This window comes from Festucalex cinctus, chromosome 10, assembly GCF_051991245.1.
Source record: "Festucalex cinctus isolate MCC-2025b chromosome 10, RoL_Fcin_1.0, whole genome shotgun sequence".
In the NCBI taxonomy this organism is placed as follows: Eukaryota; Metazoa; Chordata; class Actinopteri; order Syngnathiformes; family Syngnathidae; genus Festucalex; species Festucalex cinctus.
In genome coordinates, this window is record NC_135420.1 from 20,485,276 (window position 1) to 20,498,077 (window position 12,802).

Consider the following 12,802-nt stretch of genomic DNA (forward strand, 5'->3'; position numbering starts at 1 on the left):
GACAATAATTACGATTAATTTGATTAATGTCAATGTTTAAATAATTATAAAATGTGTTTAAGGCATTTAGCGAAATTAAATTGTAATGTCAGACTGTGTCCAGAAGAGGGCAGGACACGAAAAGGCAAGGCAAGGGGTGTCAGGTGGCGCTCCCTAATAAGAGTATCAAGGCACATTACCGAATCACATGTTAGCCAGTGCTTATTAAGGTGGGTCATTATGTGGTACCTGGGAGAGCTAAGTATTTTTTTTAAGGTTGTAATTGGTGTAAAATGCTTGAGAACACCTGTTGTATGCTCTTTTTTTTATTTATCCATTCATATTCTAGTATTGAAAAAACACTAAAACGTGTTGGAAAACTCAACCTGTTCTCTCACTTTGTTGCAGCTGTGTGACATTTTGTCACATCTATATTTAAAGTCTGTATGTTTTTAAGACAACAGATAGATTTGAGTAAACCTGTTTAAAATAAGCACTTTGGTGTACAAGAAACTAGTATGCCACGGTGGTAATTGCGTGGAAATTCATTTCTGCCTATTAAACTGGTGAGTCAGCTCATTGCTTATTTATTGCAACAATCATGGCTCTTAACAACCTTGAGAAAGAGTTTGGGAATATATGTTGTGTTTTTATGCAGATGAACAGAAGACAGTCTTGAGTTTCAGCAATCTTCAAGTTTTTATTCGTTTACAAAGATTGCAATTTCATATAGTCCTTCCTTTAATGAGTAGAAAACCACTTTTTTGTTGTCATTTTGTTTTTTAAAAGAATTAGTCAAAAGGCACAAATTTTACAATATATACATTTGGATCTAAATTATAAATATATAGAAAACAAAAGCAAAAACCCAGAATAAAAGTGCTGAACACAGTTTCTCTTTTTTCTCGTTTTTTTTTTTACAGAAAAAATAGACTTTGTTTAAAAATACATACAATCAGTAGCATGTTTTTTGTTACTTTTTTTGTTGTTAGCAATAAATTATTTGAGTGATTTATAGAATATGCAAACAGTGGAGAAACATGGAAAGATGGTTACAGTATACAAATCCATCAAACAAACAAACAAAGACCAGAAGAAACACAACACGCCAAAGCTGGACGAAGGGGGACAGTCACGTGATGATGTCAACATAGTGCAACGTGACAACCAACGGATTAAACCATGCAAAAAACAAAAAACAAAAAAAAAACAGGGGGCCCAAAACAGGTCCAGATGCAGTGTATTTTCCAAGTCGAGTAAAACACGATGAGCTAATTTTGTTTGACGTAGCCAATTCATGTCCTCTGTGTCCTTAATCAAAGGAGTACATACAGTAGTGGTCGTATGTGACATGTTTTTTGTGAAATAGTAACGGAAAACCATGCAAAAAAAAAAAAAAAGCTTCTTATGGAATGTTGTCGGAATACTTGGTAAAACGAAGCAATTCAAATTCTACTTAACCCTCCTGTTAAGTCATGGAGCAAACTGAGATGTTCAAAAACATACTATAACATAGATAATATAGTAAAAAAACAAAAAAAGTATTTAATCTCACTCACTTGCGCTAGATTCATGTCATGCAAATATTGAATCCATCTATTTTCTACAGCGCGTCTTCTTTAGGGTTTGCGGGTTAGCCGTCCCGAAAGGTGGAGGTAGACCTGGACCGCGTACGTCCCATATACACAAACAGCCAATCTATGGACAATTTTGTCTTCAATGAAACTAAAACGCATGTTTTCCGGAATGTGGGAGGAAAACCAATGTGAGCGCAGGGGGAAAACAGGCCAACTGCAGGGGTTCGAACCCAGAAATTCTTGACTTTGAAGCAGTGGTGGTAACCACTAGTCCAAACAACAAAATGTGGATCATTGTTTCAGGTCCAATTTTTACATAACAGGAGTTAAAAAAATATATATATTGTTGCAAAATATTGTAATTTTGAAAAAAAAAAAAATGTGTTCACAAACCACTGAAAATGATGGACTGCCCTACAAAAGGCATAAACATGACCAATAACAAAGTAACAGGACACAGGGGGTGGGCAATCTACAACTCGCCAGAGAATTTTCTCCCAGCCCAAAACCTGTTGATGTCAAGACATTTTCAGAAATTTCATACTTTTTTTTTTTAAGAAAGTGAAATAACATAGCAAAAAGGTTCCCCAGCCCCGAAACATAAAACACCAATAAGAGCAAATACAAGTACAAAAACGTTGGTTTCAGCACTGTTATTAGGGGGAAATATTTCTCATGTAACCCTCGTCCGTCCACCAACCTTTGTATTTATCTTCCTGAGATTGTTGAATGGTAACTTTAGGGCAACACAACACTTTGGTATATCTCTGGGAAAAAAAAAACAACAACAAGCTCCATGAAGGACGCTGAGCAGAAATCAATCCAGAAGTGCAAACATATTTGGTGGCAGATTTGAGTAGAATTTGTCTTCCCTGACCAAACGTCTTCTTAAAGAACAAGCAGAACATAGCTAAATATCCCTTAAATATAAATAATAATATTATTACTACTCTGATATCAAGGTGGTATGCGTTAATGAAATGACAGCGAGGATTCTATAACAATACTTGGTCTGCCGTGTTTTCTTTCCGGTTTTTATTGCTTCGGTCGAGCGCAGTGCCATTCAAACACATGCGATTACGAGGAAAAGACACAAGGGAGGGATGGACACATTTTCCGTAGATTTGGACGATGACCTCATGGCTTTTGTATGGATATGAATCATGTCCATGTTTGACAAAGAAATGTAATATAAGTGTATTTCGTGACCCTGTGACCGAGGTGTGAATTTATGCCTATGTGTAAAGATATTCCGCAAATTTGTTTTTTTTTTCTGGTACAGCTCTGATGCGGCCATTTTGTGGTATTTGTGTGTAAAAAGTGACAAGCGTCTTATATGTCGAATGTTGCTGTCATGGATGGTTATTTCCCACTTCGGTGCGATTCTGTGGGAAAAAATACGTCTCTGATTTAGCAATTTTGTGAAGGGAGATTTTGTCTTTATCCATAAAAAAAGAAGAAGAAAAAGAACATCATGTTTCAAAAAATGTGTTAATACTTTGACATTGGCGAGCACAAAGGATTATTTGACCAACAGGGGGCGTCATTGCAGGCTTTTCACCAGAAAATGTGAATTCAAGTCTACATTTTTTTTTTTTTTTTTTTTTAAAGTATGACTAGAGCAGAGGCGGGGAAAAAATATGGCTCTAATGTGGCAATTTTGTGAAGGGAGCTTTTGTATTTATCTGAAAAAATAAAAATCATGTTAAAAAAAAAAAAAGTGTTAATAAAATGGAGAGCACAATGGGTTATTTGACCAAGAGGGGGCGCCATTACAGACCTTTTTTCACCATAAAATATGAAATCAAGTCTACCTTTTTGAATGTATGACTATAAAGGTGTTTTTTTTTTTTTTTTTTAAAGACAAAAAAAAACAAAAAAAAAACATTTCTGTATACTTAAAGGGATAGTTTGGATTTTTTGACATGAATCTCCATTTCATCCCCCTGACAGAGTTCTGTGACATGAGTTCTGGTCCGGTGTGTGATGGAGTCTGACTTTTTTTTAGGGCAAAGTTTTGTGATGCAAATGTATCACTCTTTTGAACACAATTTATTTTTTTTTTTGGAAGAAAAAAGCCAACTTGACGGACTATTTTCCTCTCGAGCAAAACCGGACCAGAACTCGTCACAGAACTCTGTCAGTGGTAAGTCAGTGCTGATCACACACCACTGGAGGTAAGGATGAAATAGAGATTCATGTCAATCAAAACTATCCCTTTAATGACCCAAACCAACTTACACACATATAAACACACACACAATTATACAACAAGATCAAAAGCACGTGAGACTTTCCTGAGAAATTTAAAGTCAAACCAGGAGTCAAATCTCTCTGTATCGTCAGTTTAAAAATTCATTAAAAAGTGATATTTTTGGATACCTTCTGCTCACAATGCTTGTTGGTGTTGTTGCAAGTCACGCACACACACACACACACACACATAAACACAGAGTTGAGGCTTCACGGAGGCCTCTCCTTGGAACCCGCCACCAGCATAGTGTAACACCAACGGACGAAAAAGGTTAAATACAAATATACCATATTTAAATTAAAATACAAATCTATACATTAGGCTACATGGATTTTTTTTGTTTTGTTTTTGTTTTTCAAGACTGCATTTATAGATTTTCAGAAAGGCACTGTTTGCAGACTGCTGCTTTCCATCTCGTCGTCTTCCTCGAACACAAACAAAGGGAGAGCGAGACGGGGAGGAGCGTGTCGTCGTTGGGCGGGGGCGACTAAACGGACAAAAAAGGAGGCATTTCACGGTTTTGTCAGCTTTGATTTCTTCCTCTTGAATATTCCAGTTTGTTGCCACCTAGCGCCTCGCTCAAATAAAGCAATAATAATAATAATAAAAAGATTCCAGCGTCGAATCACTTAAAGGACTTTTTTTTTTCTGTTTGTTTGTTTCGACCGCTCCAGGAGAGTTCCGTAAAGTCAAGTTTGCGTTAACAGCTGCCGTGGAGGACGCACGTTTGGGTGTGGGAATCCGATACTGGGAGCAGGCGATGGCTACGTTTTGTGTTTGAGAGAAGATTGTGAGCAGGACAGGCAGTGACGTTGACTAGAAGGTCCCCGGACAGCAGGGGAGATGCGTGCTAAAATCTGCTTACACACACGAAAAGTGAGAGAGGACATTAAAGCGTCAGTCTTGCTGGCGATAGTGAATGACGGACTTGCGGTCGTGCCCCGCCTCCTGCAGCATGCTGTTCAGAGCCTCGCGCACGTCCAGAGCGCCCGAGCTGCAGTGGCCGTTGAGGGCGCGCGAGTCCGACTGGGGCAGCAGATAGTTGGGGAAGCGGGAGGGAGCGAAATGAGAGGACGAGGGGTTGGAGAAGAGCGAGCTTTGGACGAGGGAGGGGGTGGGCGAGGAGCCGGACGAGGCGGAAGACGACGGGTTTGCTTTCTGCGTGATCATCGGCGGCGAAAGGGGCAGGTCGAATAGATCCAGCAAGTCCTGGTGGTTGTGGACCAGTGACGGAGGGGGCGGCAGCTGAGCAGTCTGCGAGATGAGCGACTCTAAATTGAAGTCGTCGGCAAACGCTCGCGTTGGTCCCGTCAGGCCGTCCAGCGCCGGCCCGCCCTCGGTGCTGTCCGGGGAGGGCGACGGCGAGCTGACGGTCAGGTCCAGGATCTCCTCCTGTGCCTTCTGGGAAGACATACGAGCCGCCTGATGGACGGGGAGGGGCTGCGGGAAGGATGGTAAGAAGGACTGGGGGTAAAACTGGGGGAAGTTAGAGCCGTGGATGACCGCATTGCGCGCCGCCTGCTTGGACGCGGCCGACTTGCCGGGCCAGCCGCTAGGAGTCATTTGCGGAGTTGTCCTTGGTAACGACAGCTGACCTTGACCCTGTGGCTGCTGCTGCAAGACGGCCTGCATCCTCTGCAGCTGCGACGTGCCCGCCAGCTGCGTTTTTTGCAGCGGGTTGAGTTTCTGCTTGAGGAGCTGACTGTGGGCTAGCGACTGGTTGGGCATGACTTTCTGGCTGAACAGATTGGCCAGCAGGTGCTTGTTGTCCTGCTCCATCTTGCGCATGCGCTCCTCGGCCAGACGCTGCTCCATGGCCTGCTTCTCGCGCTCCTTGCGCCTCCGCTTCACCTCCTCGTCCATTTGCACCAGCTCCTCTCGCACCCGGGCCACGCAGTTCTCTGGGATCTTTATGCCTGGAACCGTGACAATTGGGTTAGTTCAAGCGCATTTTGGTTAACGGAAACGTTTCTGCAATATAGAGAGACCATATTATACAGTTGTGCTTGAAAGTTTACATACCCTTAAACTTAGGAGCGCACTGTATGGTGAGCAAAAGATTGAATGCCCATAGAATCCAAAATAATGTAGCAATTGTTTTGCTATTTTCAGATGTTGAATTTTACACGAGTAGAGATATGCATGTGAATTTTGGTGACAATTCATCGCATTTTTGAGTCATTAAGTGATCTTTAGCTTTCGTACATTTACAATTGTGCTCATAAGTTTACATACCACAAGGGTAAGTAATGTTTCAAGCACAACTGTAGCTATTGGGTAGAAACCTCATATGACCAAATATGGTCAATTTCACTGTTATTTGTTTATTTTTACAAATTCCCAAACAAAAAAAGTGTTGACAATAGCTTGAGAGCACATCCATTATCTCTCTTGAACAGTGAATAAGGTGTATCATCGCGTTTTGTAATGTCACATTTTGAATCATTATGTTGTCTCATGATTGAAAATAATTTTTTAAGGCAAAAATTGGCATAAATAGTTCATAAAGTAAGGTACATAAATTTGAATTACCCTGCTATTTAATCAGTGGGAGCCTCGTGGCATTGTGTTGGCCCAAGATTGAAATTGTGTATTTTTTATTTTTTATTTTATTATTATTATTTTTTAAGGTTTTTAAAGCTGCTACAATTCCTTGAGTGCTGCAGTCCTGCATGTTTTAGAGGTTTCCCTTCCCCACACCTGATTCATCAGCAAGCTCTGCCGGAACCTGATAATGATCCTCATTATATGATTCAGCTGTGTTTGAGGAGAGAAACCTCTAACATGCAGGACTGCGGCCCTCGAGGACTGGAGTTTGAGACCTGTGCTCTTAAAAGCTCCTATTTGCCAACATCATAATGTGACTAGCACTCACCAACTTGCTTGTTATGCTGCTTGGTTTTGAGGCGAACGATCTGCAGGATGCTGGAGCTGGTGATGTCGGACACCACGTCGGACACGCGCTTCCAAACGCGCAGCAGAGCGCCGCACAGCATGTGGTACTGGCGTAGGCGCATGCCCTCGAAGCACCCTTGGCCTTCCTCGATCTTCTTGCATTTGCCGTTCCTGTGGAGACGCCGTGGCCACCGTTACCATCACACAAATCCAACCAGTCACGCTGACTTTTTTTGCATTTTAAACCTCAAATGGCAAACACCCGCTTACACTTACTTGCATGGATTACGTTGAAGTTTGCATTATTGTGTTTAATCGTGCTAGTTGGGCCTCATTTCTTAATGACTGATGTTTATTGTGCACCTTTTAATCGTTAGGGAAGACACCTGACAGGAGTAACTCCACCTTGGGATCCCATTAAGTGTCACTCTACATCCGGAGTAACCCCAAAGGTGAGCGTGTGTATGTGTGTGTTCCTAGTTACCAGTTGGCATGGCTACACTTCTTCAAGGAGAAGCTGAACTGGCTCTCCCAACAGTCCTTGGCCTCCTCTGCAGTCACCTGGAAAGAGAGAAAAAGTTCATGTCATATCATCATTAAACAATTAAAAAACAAAAAAACAAATCCAACACACCTTCCGATAGCGCTCCTGCAGCTTTTCAAGGCTTTCAGGCCGGGTCTGTTTGCCGATGTTGGGCTTGTAGACAATGAAGTTCTTCCCTCTCCCTTGCTCAGCGAGCAGCACGCACGGCTGGTTACCTCGTAGCTGGAACGCAACACAAGTGGTCATTTTTGTCCCCCCAATTGGCAGCTTTTCTGCTCAACCTGTTTGGCTCTTTCTGATATACAAGCTCACCTTATGGGACAGGTAGAAACCCTCATCAGTACCAGTGAGACTGAGAAATCTGTTGTTGGCTTCGTCCCAAGGCATACCTCTGTCCACGCTGATCTGTAGGGGCAAAAAGAAAGACTTGAGCTTCCAATGCTTTGTAGTTTGCTTACAGTCACCCTAATTTGCTAAATTTGCTCCCCCGATCGAACCGAATTCCAGCTTTGAATGTAATATTGGGTCAAAGTTGGTAGAATTACATTTTTGTTTGTTTTTCTTGTTTTTGTATTCAAATTGTATTCAATTGCTTACAGAGTCATACTTCTAGCATCAATGCTAGTTCTGTTAACCCATCTATGACATTTGGCATTGTGTGTTAGCATTAAGCTAGCGGACTTTGGTAAGTCTGAGCAATGGCTTGTAAACTTGGAAAAACTCCCAAATCACATAGTCGTTCGTAAGTCAATGTACCACAGTATCCATATTCCACCTCCAAAAACCACTCGCTAGACTCAAGTGAAAAATTAGCATTAAGACATATCGTCAATGACAATACAGCCGTTGAGCCTCTGTAGTTCCTACCTTGTAAAGAACCACCTGGCCATCCTGAGGGTTTCCCACTGTCATGAAGGTTTCCTGCTTTTCCTCGTAAATCTCATCATTACCTGGAGCCAAATCTGTTGGCCACATGAAAGAAAGATAAAAAAAAATATGAGGATTTTTTTTCCCTCCCTAGTGAAGCATTTGCACAGTGAAACTAAAGTGTGTACCTAAGATGCCCATGTCATATTTGCCCTCCTTCTTGTCCTTCTCAATTAGGTAGTCAAAATTGTCTGTGAAGTACTGGAAGAGATGGTTCTGTTTGTGGACTTCCAGGCCCAGGATGCGGTTTAGGAATTTGGTAATGCTGCAGTCTGGAATTTAAAAAATAAGTACAAGTCAAGTCAAGTCATCTTTATTTATATAGCGTGGAATTTTTTTTTACCAAATGACAAGCTTCAATGTGCCTCCTTGAGCGTATGTACACTACTGACCTTTCTCTGTATTAATGCCAAAGCGCGACTCCTTACAGAAGATGCCCACATCCATCATTCCATGTTTCATATCTGGCATGAAAGGAAAAAGACATTTAAACACGTTGAGCTTTGTGCCCTCTTGATTTTTGACAAACACTGACCACATACCTCGAAAGAACATGGCATCACCTCCAGGGTAACCTTTGGGCACAGGCACCTTATTCTCTATGTGGCCCAGGATTGCTTTGGTGATTTTATCCAGAGCCTTGGTACCATACTACAAAAAAAGGCATTATGCAATATAAGATTGGACAGGAGACATACTTAATAATAAACAGATAATGCAGAACTACAATACAGAAGAAACAGAGCAGAAACTCCATTGTGAAACACCCTAAAAGTGGTACAATCTGGAGCTCAAACAAAACTAGCCCTAATAAGTGAAACAAAAGTTCGAGAGTTCAAACAATCTTGCACGCTCAGTGACAGACTCCACAAGCACATTTTTGTGTGTGTGCTTTTTTTGTGATGCCACCAAAGAAAAAAATAACCATAAAGCTGGAAATTAAATTGACTGTTATAAGAAAGGGTCTGGCATCTCAGTTACGAGCAAGGCATTTCATTTAATATTGATTATTGTAAATCCACATTTTATATTCATTTCCATTCCCATTCAAACTTTCCAAGGGGCACATTGGATTAAGTTCAAGGGGGTTGACATTTTCTGTTTGTTGACTGTGTTGTTTATGCCAAGACAACTGCAAATAATGAGTAGTTTTACTTTTGTTTTATTATAACATTCTTTGCAGTTGACTCTGCAGCTAATAAAGATCTTGAGATAACAACAGGTAAAGACTAAACAAATTTATTATCTTTACATTATTTCCCATGGGAAATATGTTTGGAAATATGAACAACTTGGGAGTCAACCAATCCCACTTTGGAGGTTCTACTGTAATGTGACCTGAACTAAGCAATGAAAATCATGTACCCACTTGAATATGAGGTTATTCCTTCCAGCCATCCGTAACCTACCTTGTTCTCAAAATTGTACTTGCTCAAGTCTCTGGTTTCAGTCGCTCTTCTGTCTCCATGTGTTAACGCGCCCTGCAAAGAGGATGAGTGTGAACTTTTTTTTTTTTGCTTGCATTAGCATCATCAAACAAATTACAGGAAAACCAACGTGATCTGGGAGTACAAGCGCACCACAGAATGATCTCAGGATACAATTTTAAGTGAGGTCACCACTTTTATTGTACAGTTACCGAAAACATTTTTACTGTGTCATATTATCTTGTGGCCTACCAGTCTTGTGACATAAATGAGTGTTATGATAGTGACTTGAAATAGTTGTTTTTAGTCGCTGCGGTGCCACAGAACACTTTTCTTTTGTTTTAATAGTGCTCAAAATATGACAGTATGTCAAAAGTCCCAGCCAGGAGTGTGGCCGAGAACCGTCTAATGTCCCTTTTCCATCCCACTTTAATAGCCACTGTGCAGGAGGTGACGGTTGTGAAAGATAGCCGGCAAAGCAAGCCCACCATTGTCCAACTTGTGGATGTCTTAACTGCTGATCTTGAGTCAACCAGGGTGCAAAAGTGGTCGGTTGCAGACTTCAAGGGTGTGCGTGCGTGTGAGTAAACACTTCAAGAGCTGAAGCACAGGGAACGTGGGATGTGACCCACGGATTTACCGAACTTGCTTGGCAAACACAGCTGTGACTTACTGGAATGGACGTCCCCACGAGCCCACCCGCCTGTGTGTCTTTTTCTGTGATGCTGCTGTGTCACTCTGGAAATAAATGGCTTGTCGCTCAACTGCATCATGGAACGTGACCATCGGCTTGTAAATTATCCAGACAAGGGTGATGAGAAAAACCTTTGAGAGTCGAATTCTGGTTTTACAATGCCAGGTCTAAGTGCTCAATTCCAATTTAGTGCGATTTTTTTCTGTGCAACTTTAAGGTCTAATTACGTGTATGCTCCTGTGACCCAGTTTTGACAGTTACTGAACACCTGAATCAACCTGCCTGGGCCAACTACCTTTGTAGTGTCTTACACATATCAGCATCAGGCACAGATGACACAAAAATAATAATTGTGTATCCAAAGTACTAGGGGTACCACTACTTGGTAACGTACCGGTGAGTCGGTGACTACTTGAGTACTCGTACCGGTATGGGGCTAAAAACACAAAAAATGTGGTATCAAATATCCCTATTTTCTTTATGTTTGCTTCATTCCCCATATGCAGGTACACATTTTTTATGATACAATTTACTGCAAATTACAAATTATTTTGTGGACGCCCAAGCTATAGTTCGTGACCCCAGTGTGAGAATTAATCTAACGTGTCTGTTTACACGTCAGTCTGAAAAATGTGACCGACATCCATAATTGTAAGAAGCCAGATTTTTATTCAAGATATCCAATTCCATAACACATACCCCAATTGTTCTGCATGGGAGCAAAAAATTGGTACTGTGGCTGGTTGTGTAAATTCGGCCCCAAGCAAGGAACACAACTCACAAGTGACGAGGGTGAAGACGCAAATTGCAATCATAAACCTCTCTTACGCAATGAGACGACACGGATGAAACTCAGGATTTTCCCGTGACGCAGCTCAATGTGTTATCAGTCCAACAAATACACACAAACACGCACACACACAGCCAGAATGTTTACCAGGCTCTCTAGTCTCTTTGCCACAATGGAGGCAAAACGTCTCTCGCCAGCTAGCTCCGAGATGAGGAAGATGTACTCTGGAGCTGTCACTTGGTTGGACCGATGGGTGCGTCCTGAAAAACAAAAATCAAGTATAAGTAAGTAATTAAATGTAAAGCAATTTTGGTTACTTCAAGACTCAGCGGATGAATATTTGGGACCATACAGCAAGAATGTAATGACATGATAGGATCAGTATCGTCAAATGACATCGCTTTCGAGCAGGGGTGGGGAAATCATTGGAAGTCCTCTAACAGCCATCCACGCATCAGTGCTGGAGTTGGAGCCTATGCGTGTTGAATTGGGCAAAAAGTGTGGTACACCGTCGACTGGCCGTCAGTCAATTCAGGGCAAATATGGACAAAAAACAAGCAGTCACATTCACACGTGTAGACAATGTAGTCTTCAAATGGCCCTAAAATGTATGATTTTGGAATGTGGGAGCTAACCACTATACCATTATTATTACTATAATTTATGATTACTTTTCTTTTTTTTAAGATTATGTAACTTATGATCATTTGAGGGCTTTTTATAGCAATTATTCAGAGGTTTTATTTGTTTTTAGAACTGCATGGTCAAATGGTCCCAAAAAGCCAGATGGTCCCCATCCCTGTTTTAAACCAAGACCATCTGCTTTAATGAGTGTTTCTGGAGACAGGATTATTAAACAACAAAAAGAAAGGTAATCATACATACATATCATACATATACACACACATACACACACACCAAACCATACATACACACAGACAGACAAGCGCCACTAATGGAAATAATTAATTGGGCTGTTAGCACAACAATGGCTGCAAACAATAAATCCATTAGAGCCTCTCCAACATAAAATGATGCACAATGGACAGAGCAGGCAGATCTTCTGTCGGACTAATTGAAAACAACTTAGTGTCCATAATAAACAGTCAAATGAAAAATGAACAGTCCCGCTGCGTGAGATAAATGAAAGCATTTATCTTGCATTGTTTTAGCCAACAAAAATACAACTAAAGTTGGACTAACCAAACTGCTGAATTGCCCTGTCTGCGCTCCAAGGTAGCTCCAATGTCATGTGAACACGACGCCGCTGATTTTTCACCCTCTTGTCCGCCTGTAAGGAAATTCCAGAGCTGGCTGCTTCGGAGATGATGGCCACCAACTAGTGTGAGAGGAAAGACAAGAGATTAAATTGTATGAAGTACAACATCTTAGAATACCGGACGGGAAGTGCAATGGACTGACAGATGTATATCATCCAATTATTATTATTTTTTTCTCATCAATTTGTAGACCTTTGTTTACACGCAAACATAAGTCACTTTGAACACATTGTTAACCAAAACAGCAACACCTACAGAGGCACGTAAAAACACTCAAATGATCTTAAATTTCGTGTGCAGTAGTAAAATTGAGTCTAAGTTATGCGCCGACGGTGCCTTGAACGCCAATGTTTTGTGTAGTTTGCGCCATGTTACTGTGCGGATTTAGTCTCCATTATTGCCGTTTCAATGCACTTCCTACAGCTACAGCGTAGT

At 41.2% G+C, this 12,802-nt stretch overlaps 1 protein-coding gene across 4 annotated transcripts in view; it reads right to left on the reverse strand.

Moving 5' to 3' along the window:
- Positions 1 to 659: 659 nt before the first annotated feature.
- The window catches only part of sbno2b (strawberry notch homolog 2b), a 46,727-nt gene continuing 34,584 nt past the window's right edge, over positions 660 to 12,802 (reverse strand). For all 4 annotated transcript variants that reach the window (XM_077533230.1, XM_077533229.1, XM_077533231.1 and 1 more), the window contains 12 exons: positions 12,291 to 12,426; positions 11,235 to 11,347; positions 9,586 to 9,657; positions 8,719 to 8,827; positions 8,569 to 8,640; positions 8,305 to 8,448; positions 8,117 to 8,211; positions 7,562 to 7,654; positions 7,340 to 7,471; positions 7,190 to 7,266; positions 6,686 to 6,876; positions 660 to 5,726 (listed from right to left, as the gene is read on the reverse strand). In XM_077533230.1, coding sequence (XP_077389356.1) covers positions 4,708 to 5,726; positions 6,686 to 6,876; positions 7,190 to 7,266; positions 7,340 to 7,471; positions 7,562 to 7,654; positions 8,117 to 8,211; positions 8,305 to 8,448; positions 8,569 to 8,640; positions 8,719 to 8,827; positions 9,586 to 9,657; positions 11,235 to 11,347; positions 12,291 to 12,426 — 2,253 coding nt within the window. In that variant the 3' untranslated portion in view covers positions 660 to 4,707. The remainder of the gene's footprint in view (positions 5,727 to 6,685; positions 6,877 to 7,189; positions 7,267 to 7,339; positions 7,472 to 7,561; positions 7,655 to 8,116; positions 8,212 to 8,304; positions 8,449 to 8,568; positions 8,641 to 8,718; positions 8,828 to 9,585; positions 9,658 to 11,234; positions 11,348 to 12,290; positions 12,427 to 12,802) is intronic.